This window comes from Bubalus bubalis, chromosome 16 (genome assembly GCF_019923935.1).
Source record: "Bubalus bubalis isolate 160015118507 breed Murrah chromosome 16, NDDB_SH_1, whole genome shotgun sequence".
NCBI classification, from domain to species: Eukaryota; Metazoa; Chordata; class Mammalia; order Artiodactyla; family Bovidae; genus Bubalus; species Bubalus bubalis.
The window spans coordinates 30,434,907-30,452,553 of record NC_059172.1 but is presented as its reverse complement, the minus strand read 5'-3'; the positions used below and the strand labels follow the sequence as shown (position 1 = coordinate 30,452,553).

The following is a 17,647-nucleotide window of genomic DNA, read 5'->3' as shown; positions in this document are numbered from 1 at the left end:
CCTAAAATACAAAAGAAAAATGACAAAATGGAAATGTCTTATAAAAGCTCAATTATACGTCATTAGAGTCAGCTTCATTCATTTTTCTTTAATACTCATACATGTTTCATTATATTCACCACTCATTATATTCTGAAAATTTGTGTGTTAGATTTTATCTTTTCCCAAGTCTGGGTGTATAAAGACAAATACTCCTATTTCACCTTTACACCTCACCTCCCACTCTCCACACGCAAACACATAAACAATACTTCAGTGACCAGATGTATGGGGCTGTTCCCACACTGATCAATTCTCTGCAACATCCACTGGGTGTCCTACAACCTAACTCCATCCTGACTCTGTCTACCTGGAGACAGTATCAGATGCCACAGGGTAAGGCTCACTCCCACAAGACTGCCCCTGCTGCAGACGCCGATCACAAGTAGAGGTCTCCAAGTCACCTTCAACTTCTGTCTGACTTGGCTACAAATCAGAGTTTCCCACAACGCCCTCCTTGGATTTGATTATTTGCTGGAATGGCTAATGGAGCTCAGGGAAACACTTGTTTACCATTTTATTACATAATAAAGTGAAAAAGTGAAGTCTCTCAGTTGTGTCCAGCCCTTTGTGACCCCATGGACGGTAGCCTACCAGGCTCCTCCATCCATGTGATTTTCCAGGCAAGAGTACTGGAGTAGGTTGCCATTTCCTTCTCCAGGGGATCTTCCTGACTCAGGGATTGAACCCAGGTCTCCCGCATTGCAGGCAGACACTTTACCATCTGAGCCACCAGGGAAGTTCCCCACTATATAATAAAAGTGAAGTGAAGTGAAATGAAGTGAAGTCGCTCAGTCGTGTCCGACTCTTTGCGACTCCATGGACTGTAGCCTACCAGGCTCCTCTGTCCATGGGATTTTCCAGGCAATAGTACTGGAGTGGATTGCCATTTCCTTCTCCATAATAAAGGATATGATAAATGATACAGATAAACAGCCAGATAAAGAGATGCGTAGGGCGAGGTCTAGGAGGGTGCTGAGCACAGGAGCTCTGTGGAGTCCAGGTGCATCGCCTACCCGGCACGTGGCTGTGTTCACCAACCTGGAAACTCCCTGAACCCTATACTATTGGGATTTTTATAGAGGCTTCATCATGTCAGCGTGATTGATTATTAAGTCTATTTTTAGCTTCTCTCCCCTCTCTGCAGAATTAGTTTGCAGTGGTGGGCTGAAAGTTCCAAGCTTCCAATCATGGCTTGGTCTTTCTGGTGACCAGCCCTAACCTGGAGCCCAGTGGAGTCACCTCATTAAAACAAACGATGTTCTTATCACCAGGAAATGCCAAGGGATTTAGGGGCTCGGTGTCAGATGCTCTTACCACTCAGGAAATTACAAAGCTCCAGGAGCTCTGGGTCAGGAACCGGGATCAAAGGCTAAATATTAGAACAAAAGATTCTCTTGGCACCCTTATTTACAGGAGTTTTAGGATCTCTGTGCCAGGATTTTGAGAAACCACAAACAATCATAAATTAAGGAAGTTAGTTGTTGCTAAGTAATTCTAATTTCAAAGGGACAATTTATAAAAATCCTGTCAAATATTTTGCAGCAAGAATAATTCAATTTAATGTTGCAGGTTGGTGCATTTGAATACATTTGCCATAATGTGAGAGAGTGTCTCCTTCTTAGAACAAGAAAGTCTGGGCTTAAGACGAAGGGCTGAAAATGCCTCTGCTGGAAAAGCTGAGATTCAACCCCCAATCAGTCTGATACGGCACCCGCACCACTTTGTTGCCCACCCCCTGCTGCAGCAAAGGGTGTCTACATGGGGCTGGGGGACTAAAGAAAATTGATGTCGGGACAGCCAGCAGGGGTCAGAACAATTAAAGCCTTGCCTGCCAGCTTCAAGAGCAGCGGGTAGCCCTGGAGGGAGTCCTGTGGCTTTATCACCAGGTGCTAGCACAGAAAGGATTGGAAAGCAAGGCAAGGTGTGCAGAGAGCAGCTGGGGGCAGGAAGATTGATGTGACAGCTATGGCGTTGGTCCAGGCAGGAACTGGTGCATTTGCAGTAAGGCAGGGTGTGGGGATGCGTCCAAAGATCCACGCGGGGGGGGGAACACATAAACCTGTATCCTGCTCTGCTATGGGTCAATCATCCCAGAGACAGCGAAGGGCTGATGCTGGCTCAGAGGCAGGGGGAGGCAGGCGTTGGAGAGAGATCAGTTTCAGGGAAAGGAAGAAGACAGCTTGGAACCACAGATGGTCCTTCCCGCTTCTGTCTAGCTCGGGCCAAAATATGAATGAGATGGAATTCCTGGAACTTGCAGAAGAGTTCTTAGAAGCAGGGATGATCAGAGAAGAAGGGAAGAGACTGGTTACCAGTTATGGGTAATCTCCAAGTTGGATACTAAATCTGAACAGAGAAGTGCTACTTGGGCCTGTGGTGGAATAAGTGGAAGAAGCAAGGGTGAGACTAGGCTAGGCTGGGCTCAGTCATGTGTCCTTGCTCAGTCATGTGACCTTGAGCAAGTCACTTCCCCATTCTGTTCTATTGTGTAAGACACTGGGTTTAGATTCCTGAAGCAATGAATGTCTTGTGTGCCTTGGATTCTGAGAACACACGATTCCTTGAGTCAAAGCTGCTGTGATGCAGAGATTCTCATTTTAAGAGCTGTGTCTCTGTGATGCCTTGAAACCCTGGCTCCTAGGCTGTGAACCTGTCTGACTGTCTGGATTCATTCGTCAGCACATGGGGGATGGGGAGTGGTGAGGGAAGGGGGTGAGAGGTTCTGAAAAAAGAACCGAAGGCCGAGAACATGATGATCTGCTTCCAGCAGCTCTCAGGTAATAAATATTGAAGTGGGAGGAACTGTTCCCCCGCCTGCTGAGGCTGCCTCGGCTTGCAGTTGCTTGTGCTGGCCCAGTGTGCTCAGGCCACTGATGAGGTGGACGGACCAGGAGGAAGGGCCCAATTAGGTGAAAGTCCAAGTGTTTTGACATGGTTGTGTATCTTTTGCAGAGAGTAGAAACAGGCAAGAGAAAATGAAGGGTCAAGGGGGAGGCTAACCCTTCAAGCACCCCCTCACAGGGGTTCTCTAAATACCTTCCTAGAAGTAAATGCAGCTTTTACTGGTATCCAAGAGATGGTGGTAGGCAATAGAAAGGATTGTATGACCCAGAGAAGGTCTCTGGCCTCAGTCTCTCTGTCCATGCAATAGACAGAAGACTGAACAAAGTCTGCTAGCTCTGGGAGGTTTAATAGTAACATGAGTACTTTCACAGGGGGACAGTGTGAAAGAAAGCCCCACAGCCCCTGCCCCAGGGAGCTCTCAGGTCGTGACAGCAGGCCAGGTGCAAGAGATGGAAGATGACTGAAACACAGCTGAGGTCTGAACGACAGAGTTCTCTGCCAGGGGGCAGGGGATGAACAGTCTCCACAGAGAAGACTATGAGGTGGGGGGTGGGGGAGGCCATACCCGTACAGGAGCGTCAGGAGCTCAGCTTCCCTCCCTTTGGCTCTGTCCATGTGTCTGTGACCTCAGAGCTTGGGTGGCTACGCAGACATCTTTCTAGAAGGGAACTAGGGTAGGCCTCACCTCTCTCAGGTCTCTGCTTCCCTGTCTTCAATTAGCCAGTTTCTAAGGTCCTGTCAAAGGCTCGGGGCTCCTGGCAGATGGCTCTGCAGGGCCCATGTGGTAAAGAGGTTTCCTAAGTGCATCCTAGCAGGTCGTCTGGCCCCATATGGGCAGTGGCCATAGGATCCCATTCAGCTAGCAGCCCTCTTTGCTCTCCAGGCCCTTTGGCTCTTCTGAGCTGCCCTTGGTCCTGGGCCAGGGACTGTAATCAGATCCCCGGGGGACTGCAGGTCTACACCCTCTGAGCACCACTTGCCTCTGTTATATTTCCCAGAAGTCTCCATGTCTATTATTTTAGGGTATCTCCCAGAGTCTGGGATTCTATATTATCTGGTTTTAAAGTTCTAAGTTTATACTAGTTGTAGGTTCTCAAGTATTTGTGTTCTATTACTTTAAGATTCTATGCCTCAAATCCTGTGTGACTCCCCAAATTCACTTTTCCAAGTAGCTACAGTTTTGGCCTAAGACTCTGTGCTCCCTCTTACAGCCCCTGCTAGGTGCCGGGTGACATGGTCTTCCCTGTGCCCAATGTCTCCCTTAGCTGGCACTGCCTCCAGATCCCTCCCAGTTGGTTTAGGAGTCCTTCCCCTTCCCAAGTGACCCAGCTGTTGTGACTCTATCCTCACCCCACCTCATCTGGCTCAACCGTCACTCTGTCTTACAGACAGAAGGATTGGGTCAAGATTGTGTCCAGAGCTTGGCCAGCGGCACTTCCCCCCACACCAGTCTGTGAAAGGTCAGGGCTTGGCCCCAAAGGGCTGAAGACAAGCTTCTTCTCCCCGGCCCGATACAGACCCGAGATTCCTCAGTCATTGGGTATGGAAAGTCCCTTGGAGTGATCTGCTCTGTGGCTCTTAAACTGCACTCCATAGGACCCCAAAGTTGCCACCACAAGGAGACTGAAGAGAGGGGTTCCCCAGCAGGGCCAAGGACCTTCCTCCCTTATACTCACACATACACACATGCTTTAATCAGACAAGTTCTTCTTTTTGATGTTTTTATACCAGTCTTTTGGGTGAGATATAAATTGAGAAGGGGGTTCTATTGCAAAAACCAGTTTTAAAAACACTGGTGTAGTCCAACACGGCCAAATGATAGAGGAGGGGACTGAGGCTAAAGAAGAGAGCTGACTCTAGTTGATCTGGCCCAGGATGCACCATATAAGCATTTCCTTGGTGTCTGAGTCTAAGGCTCCCTCTGTTGCAGGGAGGAAGGCCAGCAGCAGCTTTGTCTGCACCATCCCAGCCTGCATGTGAATTCTAACTCTGTCACTTACTAATCTGAAAACTGTAAAATGGGAATAACCAGACCATCTACATCCGTGTGGAGGGGGTTGTAAAAGGAAATGAGATGAGGTTGTGAGGTGGGTGGTTCAATACCTAGCCTGCAGTCTCAGTAAACAGGAGTACTTGTTCTTAGCATGGATCAGGCCAGCTCTTAAAAGGAAAAATGACTTTTTTTCTGATATTCTTCTTAGATGCTTTTCTATATCCTGCTGCTGCTGCTGCTGCTGCTGCTAAGTCGCTTCAGTCGTGTCCGACTCTGTGCGACCCCATAGACGGAAGCCCACCAGGGCCCGCCGTCCCTGGGATTCTCCAGGCAAGAACACTGGAGTGGGTTGCCATTTCCCTCTCCCTTCTATATCCTACTTCCATTATATTCCATAAAAGGTTTAAAGGCTACTCACACCAAATACATGTACAGTACTGATAAGAGAGTGGGAAATAGGCCAACTTGTATTGCCTACTCTGTTCTACACCCTTTGTATTAATTAGCCCGTTTAATCCCTGTAACTTACCTATGAAATAGGTTCAGTTTTTACCCCTGTTTTGCACCCAAGGGTCTGAGTTACAGAGAGATAAAATAACCTAGTAGAATTGCTAGTAAAAGGTGGAGCTGGGATTCAGGCTCAGAAAAGCTGTCGCAGGGCCTGTGCTGAGTCACTCAATCAAGACCAAGACACAGAAAGATAGAAATAACAGCAAAAGGTTATCAGAATGAGAGAAACAGAGACGAATTTAGATGCTATTATTGAAACACTAACTTGGTCCTGAGCTTTCTGGTAGCCACAAGGAAAAGAGACACGATCAGTTGCAAGAAACCCAAGGATGTAAGAGAGCTGGGAGCACACCACCCTCCTCCCCCACCCCCCGCCCCATAGAATCTCAGATGCCCAGGAACTCTGCTAGAAAACACCATCTCCCTCCTGTGGGAGATAAGAAGTTGAATAGAAAACCCTAGAGGATACTCGGGAGAAGGCAATGGCACCCCACTCCAGTACTCTTGCCGGGAAAATCCCATGGATGGAGGAGCCTGGTAGGCTGCTGTCCATGGGGTCGCTAAGAGTCAGACACAACTGAGCGACTTTACTTTCACTTTGCACTTTCATGCATTGGAGAAGGAAATGGCAACCCACTCCAGTGTTCTTGCCTGGAGAATCCCACGGATGGAGAAGCCTGGTAGGCTGCAGTCCATGGGGTCGCACAGAGTTGGACACGACTGAAGCGACTTAGCAGCAGCAGCAGCAGCAGAGGTTACTCAGTCTCCTCCTCTAAAACTTGGTGGTACTGGCCTGTACCAGTGTTTTTAAAAACTGTTTTTTGCAGTAGAACCCCTTTCTCAATTTATATCTCACTCAAAGGACTGGTATAAAAACATGGAAAAGTGGAACTTGTCTGATTAAAGCATGTGTGTACGCATGTGTATGTGTGTGCACGTGAGTTTGTATGTGTATGTTTGTGTGTGCATGTGTGTGTGTTTGTGTGTGTACAAGTTGAGCAGTCATCCTGTGGCTGCTTCACATGACCACGTGTGATGGCAGCTGAGGGCTGGCAGAGAGTTCCACATCACCCACTAGGGTCAGCACTGGCTCCGCGGGGCTGGGGTCACAGTCCTGGCCCAGCGCCTTCGAGGAACCCAGCTTCCTCCGAGGACAGCTCCTGGCCTCTGCAGGCCCCGCAGGCAGCGGGTTCTCCCACGTGCCGGACCACACACAGCGTCCTCACTCCCGCAGGCTGCAGCGGTCAGCACACAGCCCAAGAGGGGAAGTCCGGACCAGATCCCAGACCTGCTGACCTGGGCAAACCACAGCCCAGATGTGTCCATCTCCGAAGCCCGCTCTGAGCAAAGGCTCGATGATTCCTGTTTCTGGAGCCCGCTCTTAGTCAGGAGTCCTCAAAAACAAATGTGGGGAGGGAGGCGGAACTTCTGAAGGCCGCAGAGACAGGGACTGGAGGTCGGTGTTCAGCCTGGCCCTCTGAACCGCCCCACTCTTGCCCCTAGAGGTTCTTTTTTTTCCCCCAAAGTTAACAGTGACTGTTTATTCATAAACTTGACAAGTGAACCCATCTGCTGTTACATTCATTTCTTGATCAAAGGTGTTAGAAAGAAAAGTAAGTTTTAAAGAGTATAAAGAATACTGAGACAATTTCTGATTGGCAAGCATTCTATTAAAATTTTTTCTGTGGAAGTGGGGGAGAGTCTCTAATTGGTTTCCAGATATATTTGACAACCTATGGAAGGGAAAAAAGAGTAGTTGGTGAGTATTTCAAAAGAGAAATGGTGGTTCAGTGTTAAACCTGGCAGGTTTTTGGGTCTGGCCATTTCTTGTAACAGTAGAGGTTGATGGGGTGCTTTTCTGTGGTGGTACTCTCACCATGGTCCTGAGAGGCTCTTAGCCGCCATCAGGGTGGTTCCCCCCACCTCCCACGCCCCTCTCTTCCCACCACCACCCTTCTGCTAGTACTACGCCTCTGCTTCAAATAACCTCTCCCTTCCTGTCGATCTGATCCCAGATCCCACCTCTCCCTGGCTGCCCTCCGGACCCCCCAGCCCCTGAAGGACTGTCCTTCCCTTCCTGTCTCCAAACCCCAGAAAGCAAGATGATGCTGGGGGTGGCAACGGAGACTGCTCTGCCAATTACTCCCCGGTGACACATGCCCTTTTGGGGGAGGCCCTCAGTTTCCTCTTCTGTGAAGTAGGTGCAATAATAATCCCTCCATCAGACTGTTGTGGGAATTAAATGACAGGGTGGATGTGAAAGTGCAGTGTAGACCACAGAGGGTGTGCACATGTCGCAGCAGATGTCACTGCGGCTTTTACTGTTTACTTGGGGTCAAGGAACCCCAGGCAAGGAACTCACAAGATGCTGCATGTCTGAAGGATGGGCCTGCCCCACCCCCAATAGGAAGATTGGGAAGAAATCAATCTATCCCCACCCTCCTTACTCCCATTCCTGGGGCGGTACCCTCTCCCTCTGGGACCCAGGAACTTCCCACATGCTCTCCTACAGCTAGGCTAGGCCTGAGAATGGAGTAAGGAGAGTTTCTAATTCTCCTTAAGAGAGCATGTCCAAAAGAAATATCAACATGAGTCACAAACATCGTCTGAATGGTCTAGTTGTTATTTAGTTGCTAAGTCAGGTCCCACTCTTTGTGACTCCATGGACTGTCACTTGCCCAGGCTCCTTTGTCCATGGGATTTCCCAGGCAAGAATACTGGAGTGGGCTGCCTTTTCCTTCTCCAGGGGATCTTCCTGACCCAGAGATCAAACCCTGCATTGGCAGGTGGATTCTTTATTGCTGAGCCATCTGGGAAGCCCAAATGGTCTAGTAGCCACATTCAAAAGTAAAAGAAATTAATTTTAACAAAATATTTTCTTTAATCTGCTATATTTAAAATATTTCCATTTTACCATAAGTATAAAAAACTAATTGTGAGATATTTTCCATTCCTTTTTTTCATACTGAGTCTTTGAAATGCAATGCGTACTTTACACTCTGGCCCATCTCAGTTTGGACTAGTCACAGTTCCAGTGCTCAGTGACCACATGAAGCTGGTGGCTGGTGTGTTAGATAGCACAGCTCTGAGACACAAATGAATAACAGACCCACAGCGCCTCATCCAGAAAAATAAGACTCAGATTTCAGGCCCCTTCACATCCTCCCACAATGGTGCTTTCTAATTCTGCCAGCCCTGCACCAGATCTCTGATTCATGGGCTTGGTGGATCAGATGTGTGTTTTTAACTCAGGCAGGCTTAAGCTAAATCTTAGTTCTGTCCCATGCTAGTTGGGTGATGTACAAGTTACTGTCAACTGGGAAAAAAAAAAAAAGCACAACACAAGAGTTGTGAGTTAAGTTTTATTTGGAGCAAAAGAAGGACTATAGTCTGGGAGATAGCATCTCAGATAGTGTCAAGCTTCCTGCCAACACAATAGCATCTCCTGTTGATGTTCTTACATTTCTTCCAAGAGCCTGGTGTTGCCTGTACCCACTGCCCGTTGGAGCCATCTCTTGCACTCCTTCTTTCCATAGCTGTTCCTCAGATGCCACCATTGCCCTCCAGGCCTCGTGCTAGGCACCAGGGTTTCAACAGGGAAGGAGGTAAACATGGTCCCTGCTCTTGCAGAGCTCAGAGGAGAGACACCGAACAAGGTTTGACTCAGACTCTAAGTGTCTATAAGGTAGATTATTCCGGGTTTCCTCTGAAAATCACAACTTCTACTCTGAAGGCCCATCCTGCTGGCTCAGCAGGAAAGTCAACCTCAGCCTTTCTCAGGGCTCTCCCACCAAGGTAAAGCAAATGTCCTAAGGTCTTACAGGATATCCAGGCACCAGGGAGGTCCCATCCTCACCACCACCGCACCCCCAGCAGGCATCAGCCTCAATTCCCCATGGCCCATGTGGTCCCCCTCAACCTGTTTGGGGCTGAGGAGCTCCATGTGGGTGGGAACATGGGAACTCAGCCTCTTTCAGTCAGTCTGCAGCCTGCCTCTTTGAAGTGAACTGCTTCCTTGGGCACTGTCACAGAGGCTATGTGGCTTCCTGCTGCTCAGGGAACCCACAGACTGCTCAGGGGCCTCCCTCTCACCTCACACTCCCCACAACTCTCAGTGTAATCTTCTCGATGGAGTCAGGCTTTGGAAACAAAAGCCAGAAGGGATAGAATCTTGCAGCCATGACTTTTTGCCCTGCCACAAACCTCCCCTAAGGCCAGAGAATCCAGAGCCCAGTACCTGCTGGGATAGAAGTAGAGAGGAGGAAGGGAGAAGCCCACAGGGGAACAAACACACTTGAACTTATTTTGGAATAAATTTCCTTACCGGGGCGAGGCTAGGCTTAAGCCAGTCAACACCTGGAAACAAGGTGGAGGAGGCTTGGAACAGGGCACTCTTGGCGTGGGAGCCCTTATGGAGGTTCTAAAATGTGGGGAAATCTCACATTTGCTCCTTAGCAAAAAAGATGGGCAACAGAAGAGAAGGTGTCATATACCAGCCAGAGGATGAAGCTTATAGGGGCCTCACAGAGGCTCTATGGGGAGAAAAGAGGCAGAACTGAGACCCCAGATAGACTGTCCAGCCCAACCCACCCTTCCCCAGGGTGGACAGCACCCCAGACCAAGGGAAGCCAGCTTGTGCTAGCATGCTCCTAGTTATGGGGAACTCACTTCCTCCCAGGACAGCCTTGTCCAAACTGCTTGTCACACTGGGCTTCAGTCTTCTTCCATGGAACTTGTTGCTTCTAATCCTCGTCTCAGACTGCAAATAAAAACGTAGTAAAATCAGGACTTCCCTGGTGGTACAGTGGATAAGAATCCACCCTCCAATGAAGGGACACGGGTTCGATCCAAGGTCCGGGAAGATTCCACGTGCCACGGAGCAACTAAGCCTGTGTGCCCCAACTACTCAGCCCGTGAGCTGCAACTGCTGAAGTTCATGCTCCTAGAGCCTGTGCTCTACCACAAGAGAAGCCACTGCAACGAAAAACCCAAGCACTGCAATGAAGAGCGGCCCCTGTTCTCCACAACTCAAGAAAGCCAGGGCACAACAACGAAGACTCAGTGCAACCAAAAAATTAAATTAAAAAAAATTTTTTTAATGTAGTAAAATCAGACTTCACTAGATCACTTATATTTGAATGACCCTGTGCCAGTAGCAACTTCTCTAAGACTTAGTTACTCATATAAAAATGTGCACAGTAATAGTACCTGTATGAAAGCATTGTTGTATTAGAGCAGGGCAGGTAGACTACGCAGCACTCAGTGCTGGGTCGCTCAGAGCATTGGTTCCCTCCTGCCTTTAGGGTGAACTGACCAAATGCACACAGGCCCTGGAGTCAAGCCATCTGGATTCAGGTCCTAGCCAGACCACTTATTAGCTGTGTGACCGGGCAAATTACTTCATCTCTCTGTGTCCCAGTTTTATTCCCCTGAAAAACAGGGATTATACTGTTCTTAAGAAAGTTGCTGTGGGGTTTCAATGAGTTAACAGTCTTGTCATTGAAAGAGCACTGGGGTGGTAGTAAGTGCTTAATAACCATTAACCGTTATTTATCATTTTATCCTTCCCTCCTTGGTGCAGTCAGAAGACTGTAATTGTATCACCCCTGATCTCTTTTCTGGGATTGAAGACCTTTTTCTTAGGAGTTGCACAGAAGCCATCCTTTCCCACATGGAAGAGCACACCCCAGGGTAGCTGTGAGCTTCCTCGCAATGTGGTCCAGGGGCTGAGCAATCCCCTCTGGCTGTGGTCTGACGCTTCCAAGAGGATAAGGGGGCTGTTGCCTCTTGCCTCCCTCAATCCAGATCCCTTCCTGTTGCTGCAAACAGGATGGAACAGGACAAGCCCTGGAGGCACCTGCTCGTGGTGACTCTCCAGATGATGACAGCCATGAGTGATATAAAACTGAAGATAGTGCGGTGATAACCTTATATAGAAGCTGGCGATGCTGCTGGTTGTGGTGAAGACGGTGGTGGGGATAACAATGACGGGAGAGACAGGGATAACGACATTAGTGATTCTGATAATGACGTTGTTGCCGGTGATGTGAGGGGAAAAGTGACAGGATGATGGCAGTGATTGTGAGATTGTGCAGGTGCTTGGTGACCTTCCCAGAGACAACAACAATAGTAAGGCCAATCTTGGTTGTTCATTGGTGGTGAAATTGGTAATATGAACGGGGGTGATATTTAAGATAATGAAAATAATGACGGTGGTGGTTGCGGGAACTTTCATGGTCATGTTGATTATTATGATGTTAATAATGGTGTGATAAAGTTCAGCCATTGGAATTTCATCCACTTTTCAAAAACCACTTGCTAAGTATCTACGGGGCCGAGAACAAATGGGACGCTGCTGGCAGGGACAGACCCAGCGTCCTCTCCTCCCCCAGAGCTCCCTTCCCTCGCCCGCAGCACTTCTGAGCAGAATGTTGGGCATCTAACTGACTGCCCTCGGCCGTGTGTCTTCCCAGGGTGAGGATTCCTCTTCTGAGCAGAGCCCTGCAGACTCCCCAGAGAAGAAAGACAACCTAGCTCAGATTGCCCCAGACCTGACTGTGATCCAGTTTATCAAAGGTAAGTGAGCTGAGGCCAGAGGTGGGGCCAGAGGGGCAGGTGAGACTGTACAGAACCCAGCCCCCTGTCTGCCTTTCTTGATTCATCTTCCATATCTACAGGCCCCTCATAAGCACCATACATTTCTTGTAAGACTTTGCTCATAGGATCCCTTTTGCCTAGAACATCATTTTTATCACTATCTATTAAAAGCTTCCTTGTACCTCTAAGTCAAGCCATTCTCTCCATCCCCCAGTCTGGCTCTCCCTGCTGTCAGCTCTCTGAACTCTCAGGGCTCCTGTATCAGCTCAGATCTGTGCTGTCCAACCAAACTGTGAGCTCCTGAGGGTCTGGCTTGTGATGGCTCATCGGTGACCCTTTTTCTCCTCCCACTACAGAGCCTGCAAACAGGAGGCTCTCAGTAATTTTTTTTTTTTATTAAAGTCTTTGGCTGTAGCATGGGTGAAAGGAACTCTGGGCTGAAGTCCAGAAATCTAGACTTTCATCTTGGGTCCTTGCTCCTCCTCTCTGGGCCTCAGTTTCTCCATCTGTACAGTGAGGGGTGAAATCCATGTCACTCTGCCCCTGAGACTTTGAGCTAAATTGATCAGTAACCAGGGTCCATGCTGTGGCCACGTCATCCTATCTAAAGAGTCTGATCCTGCAAACACAGAGCCTCCTGTGCATCGGGATCTTGTAGGGCACAGGATGGCAACTCAGAAGAAGGGGTGGTTTAGAGGCCCACCCCTGGCACTGCCCAGTGTACGATCTTTTAGAAGTTACTTTCATCCCCTAACCAGAGTTTCCTCATCTAAAAGACTGGGTCAGTAATCCTTGCTCTGCCTCTCTCAAGGACTGTTAGGAGACTCATATGGGATAATGAATGGAAGGTCCTTTACATACTATTAAAAAACTATGCTTATATAAGGTACAATTATTTTTTCAAATATCATCTCTGCCCTGCTGTTATTATTCTGACCATATCTCAGGACAGTAAATTGAGTGGCCTGTGGTTTAGGAGGGTGATAACCACACGGTTTGTTTAAACCACCCCCCCCCCATCCCCAAGGACTTTTGCATTAAGAAGTTAATTAGGGGAGTTTCTTGGGGAAAGTTTCCTAGGATTTGATGTTGGGGTACTAGTAATCTAGCCCCTGGTGTCCTCAGATTTGATATTAGGATATCAGCCACCTATCCCCTGGTGTCCTAGGATTTGATGTAGGGTACCAGTAGCCTGGTTGTCCTCTATTCCTAGGGAAAGAAAGGCCTGGAACCTATGAGGCTGAACCTAGAGGCAGGGGCTTAGACTCCCTAACCTGAGGTCACCCCCAGCTGCTGGAAGGCCCCAGTGCCCTGCTCCATGGAAGAGCCTATTAATCATTGCTTTGGCTTCAGCCCAGAAGAAAGCTGGGGCCAGTCGCAGAAATTGGATCCTAGAGTGGGTGTCCTGGGCCAGATTATCTCTGATGGTTTCAAGCTCCTACATGATCCTAGGAGAGACCAAGACAGGGCTGGCACAGGCAGGCTTCTCGGCTTCCTGATGAGCTCCAGGGAGGCCAGTCTGATCCTAAGGTTTGGCCTTGACAACCTGGGACTGGGAGAGGGAGAGGCAGATAGAAGAATCAACATAGTCTTTCAGCTGCTGGAATCCTAAATTCTTAGAAGAAGACAGCCTCTGAGCTAAGGAAAGGCCATCTGATGGGGGAGACATAGTCCCTGAGCTGGGAGAGGTGCTGTTTGATGGGGAGACATAAGTCCCTGTCTGATAGAGGATACCTAGTTCCTGAATGGGACTTCAGGGGAGAACTTGCCTTGGCTAATGGAGGAGACCTGCCTTCTGTGCTGGAGGAGGTTCTCCTGTCTGATAAGGGAGACGCAGTCTCTAAGTGGTGAGAGGCCCTGGCTTGTCCAAGAGGAGGAGACATTGTGATGAGCCAAGGGAAGCACCTGTCTAGCTAAAGTCTCTGAGCTACAGACAGCCCTGGAATTCCCCTTCAGGTATCCCTTATCTAAGCTATAGGCATAACCCTGCCCTCCAGGAATTTTCCATCTGTCCTAGGGACAATTGAAGATGATGAAGGGAGATAGAGAATAGGAAGGAACTGCACTGCATTGATTAGCCCAGGAGAACGGGATGGAAGCAATCCATGAGATGGAGCCCTCCCTCTGAAGTCAGGCAGCCAGAGGCCTAAGAATGTAGGCTGGGGTGGGAGTTGGGGCACAGAGGGGAAATGACCCTGACACCAGGAGTCAGGAAACCCCCAGCAACTCCTGGCCTGATTCAGACCTTCCTAGATGAACTTGGGCCAGTCCCTGCCCCACTCCTGGCCCTACCTGTACCATGAGGTCACGTGTATGGCTTGGACCAAGCCCAGGCTACTCCTGGCCAGGGCAGTTCAAGGAGGGAGGAAAGTGGAGCAGCTGGCTGGGGTGAACGCCTGGTGTCACATCTTCCCCACTCCAAGTGCCAGCTGGATGTGCTGCGTGTGTGGCCAGGGACTCAGACAGGAGGAGGCCTGGGACACGAAGGAGGGGGAATTCCACAGCCCCAGCTCTCCCAGCTACACCCTGCCTAGACTCTTTGTTTTTATTCTCTGGCGCCCAAGGAGAAGTGTTCTTGGCCAGGCCAGGGTGCTAGGGAACCAGCTGGCTTGGCTCTCCCCATGCTCTGAGGACAAACAGAAACTTCCCATGACAGGGACGCTGGCCCTGCTGCTGCAGGAACAGAAGGGACCCCCCCACCCCAGACTCAGCCCAGAGGAGCCCATGTCCATCTCTCCCCTCAGCCCAGCCTGGCAAGTAGTTTGCGCCTCTGATGCCTCTTTTCTTTTTTATTTTTCAATAAATAGTGTTTATTATTTTAGATATAATCCTATAGAATGACCTATTGGTATGAATCAGGATTTTTTTTCTTTTTTCTTTTTTTTTTGGCCACTATGCTGCATGCAGGATCTTAGTTCCCTGACTAGGGATTGAATACATGCCCCCTGCAATGGAAATGTGGTGTCTTAACCACTGAACCTCCAGGGAAGTCCCTGATACCCTGATGCCTCTTCTTAGAAAGGCCTTTTCTCCTGTCTCCTTCACGCCTTGTGTCTCTAACTTCATCTTGCCTTCTGAGGGCAGAAACATGTCTTTCTCTTCTGTTGTCAGTGGAGAGAGGTCACACAAAGCCTTCTTGGGCATCACCTTGGGTGGCCCAGCTGATGAAGGCCCTGAAGCCCAGACCTCGGGACTGACTCAATGTGTCGACTTGCAGCGAGGATACCTGTACATAGGCATTGGTTTAGGAGGTGGCAGAAGAGGGGAGAGCCATCCCTTCTGTTCTTGGCTCCCGGCTTTTGCCCTGGCTTCTCCCCTGGAGGACTCCCCCACTCCAAATCCTCCCTTTCTTCAGGCCCTGCCTCTGCCTCCAGGAAGCTGCCAAGCACCAGGCCTGCTCAGTTTTCACCTTCTCTGAAGATTTTAGTTTCCACCCTAACATTTTGCTGTTTGATCACCTTGAGTCTATATGTGCATTCACTCATTTTCTCATTCATTCCATAAATATTTATTGAGTGCCTACTATAGCCTGGGCCCTGGAGATTCAGCAATTGACATAATAGATAAAAATCCCTGCTCTGATGATGCTTACATTCTGACTGGGTGACAATAAAATGGTTAAATGAGTGAAGTGTGTGGTATGTTAGGTAAAGTGCTGTGGAAAAACATAAACTAGGAATGGGGAAATCAAGGCAGTGGGTGCTGTCCCATGTTGGAGACACAGAAGGGAAGACAGAGGCCTGGGTTACCTTGGAAAGAGCTATTGCAGGACAGGCTCGAAAGGACTGAGTGGGGGGAATGAGATGGACAGTAGAACAGAGGAAATGAGATGGATAATAGAAGAGAAGAAATGAGATGGGACGAGCTGAATGAGAATCAAACAGGATACTATAGAAGCAGACTACATGGAATTGCATCTTGAGTGGAAATGAATTGGAAAGAAATGTAGTTGATTAAAATGCAGTCTAACTCAATGGAATGAAATGCAACCGAACTTCAAAGATGAAACAGAAGGAAATGGAATGTCATGGGATGAAACTCAATGCAATAGAATTAAATGGGACGAGACAGGATGAAAGACAGGGAACAAGCTGACCAGGGCGGGACGGGATGGAAACGTGTGGCAGGCCAGCCCGCCCTGACCGTCCCCCCCCCCCCCCGCCGCTTGCCCCGACAGTCTTCCCCAGGGTGCTGCTGAGGACGCTGCGCCACCCCATCTTTCTGCTGGTGGTCCTGTCCCAGGTGTGCGTGTCGTCCATGGTGGCAGGCATGGCCACCTTCCTGCCCAAGTTCCTGGAGCGCCAGTTCTCTGTCACAGCGTCCTACGCCAACCTGCTCATAGGCTGCCTCACCATCCCGCTGGCCATCGTGGGCATCGTGGTCGGGGGCATCCTGGTCAAGCGCCTCCGCCTGGGCCCTATGCACTGTGGCACCCTCTGCCTGCTGGGGGCGCTGTGCTGCCTGGTCCTCAGCACACCCCTCTTCTTCATGGGCTGCTCTTCCCATCAGATTGCAGGCATCAGCCACGAGCCTGGGTGAGTATGTTTGAGAGCCGGTGAGCATAAGCTGGAGGAGGGTACCAGGGGCATAGGAAGGGGGTGGCCCAGAAAAGGCCAGGTCAGTGGAGTAGCCCCCACCTCACATCTCCCCACCTCTCCCTGCTTGGCTCGCTGTGAGCAGTGGGACTTCTCCCTCGAAGGCTCAGTGAAGGTGTCAGTCACCACCAGGTAGGGGTGGAACTTGTGGGCAGGACAGCTCAGGTCTGGGAAGGGCTGGAGGCTGAGGCAGGGCAAGACCACTTGTGTGGATGGCACATGTAAGAAGGCCCTTCTCAGGAACACTGCCCAGAGAACATATGCCCTGGGAGGGAGTTGGACTGGAGACCTTGGAGATTCTGGTCCTTAGAGACTGGGAGCTAAAATCCTGTTGTCCTGTGACCCTAAAGTACCAGTCTTTTTCCCCAGATGTGAGGGGCAGCACCTCTACCCTCCAGGAGGAAAGCCTCTGATACCTCTCTCCCTTCCCCTTCTGCCCCCTAAACCCCGTGGACACAGACTCTCTCCCCTTGGGAACCATCTTGGAGAGGATGTTGGAAGTTCCATTGATGCCTCTTCTCCAGAATGATTGCATTTTTCCTGGGAAGCCACACCAGGCTCAGGCTGGCACAACACCCAGCTAACATCCCCCAACGTGCTCTGTTCACTCCTCCCCTTGGCATCTCCTCCCTCCATCCCCGTGCCAACTCTCCACACCTGGGGCTCCTTCTGTGTGGCTGTGGGCGAGGCTCAGTGCAGATATGCTCAGCTCTTGCCCACCCTGTCCCAGGTCCCAGCTCGTCGACCTCTCCCCTCTTTCCTCATCCCTTCTCTTCTCGAAGGTCTGCAGAGCCTCCTTCTGGGCATGGAAGAGGGGCTTCAACCAGGCCCTCATGAAGCCTCTGGTCAGAGGAGGGAGCCAGGCCCTTTTAATCATTTTTAGATTAAAAAGTAAATGAATATTTACCACAGTTTTTATTTTTAAAGCAAATGGGGAAAAGTCAGCCTACCTCACAGGCCCCTCACCTTGACCCGACATTTCATCTGACCCAGATTCTCCTCTATATTCTTGCAATTACTCACTGAGCTTTGGGTTCTAATTCATTGAAGAAGCCTTTAGGGACCA

The 17,647-nt window shown here is 49.6% G+C and overlaps 1 protein-coding gene across 4 annotated transcripts in view; it reads left to right on the top strand.

Moving 5' to 3' along the window:
* Positions 1–17,647, top strand: part of SLCO2B1 (solute carrier organic anion transporter family member 2B1) — a 52,436-nt gene that overhangs the window by 24,193 nt on the left and 10,596 nt on the right. For all 4 annotated transcript variants that reach the window (XM_006074068.4, XM_006074069.4, XM_025266418.3 and 1 more), the window contains 2 exons: positions 11,863–11,965; positions 16,164–16,521. In XM_006074068.4, coding sequence (XP_006074130.3) covers positions 11,863–11,965; positions 16,164–16,521 — 461 coding nt within the window. The remainder of the gene's footprint in view (positions 1–11,862; positions 11,966–16,163; positions 16,522–17,647) is intronic.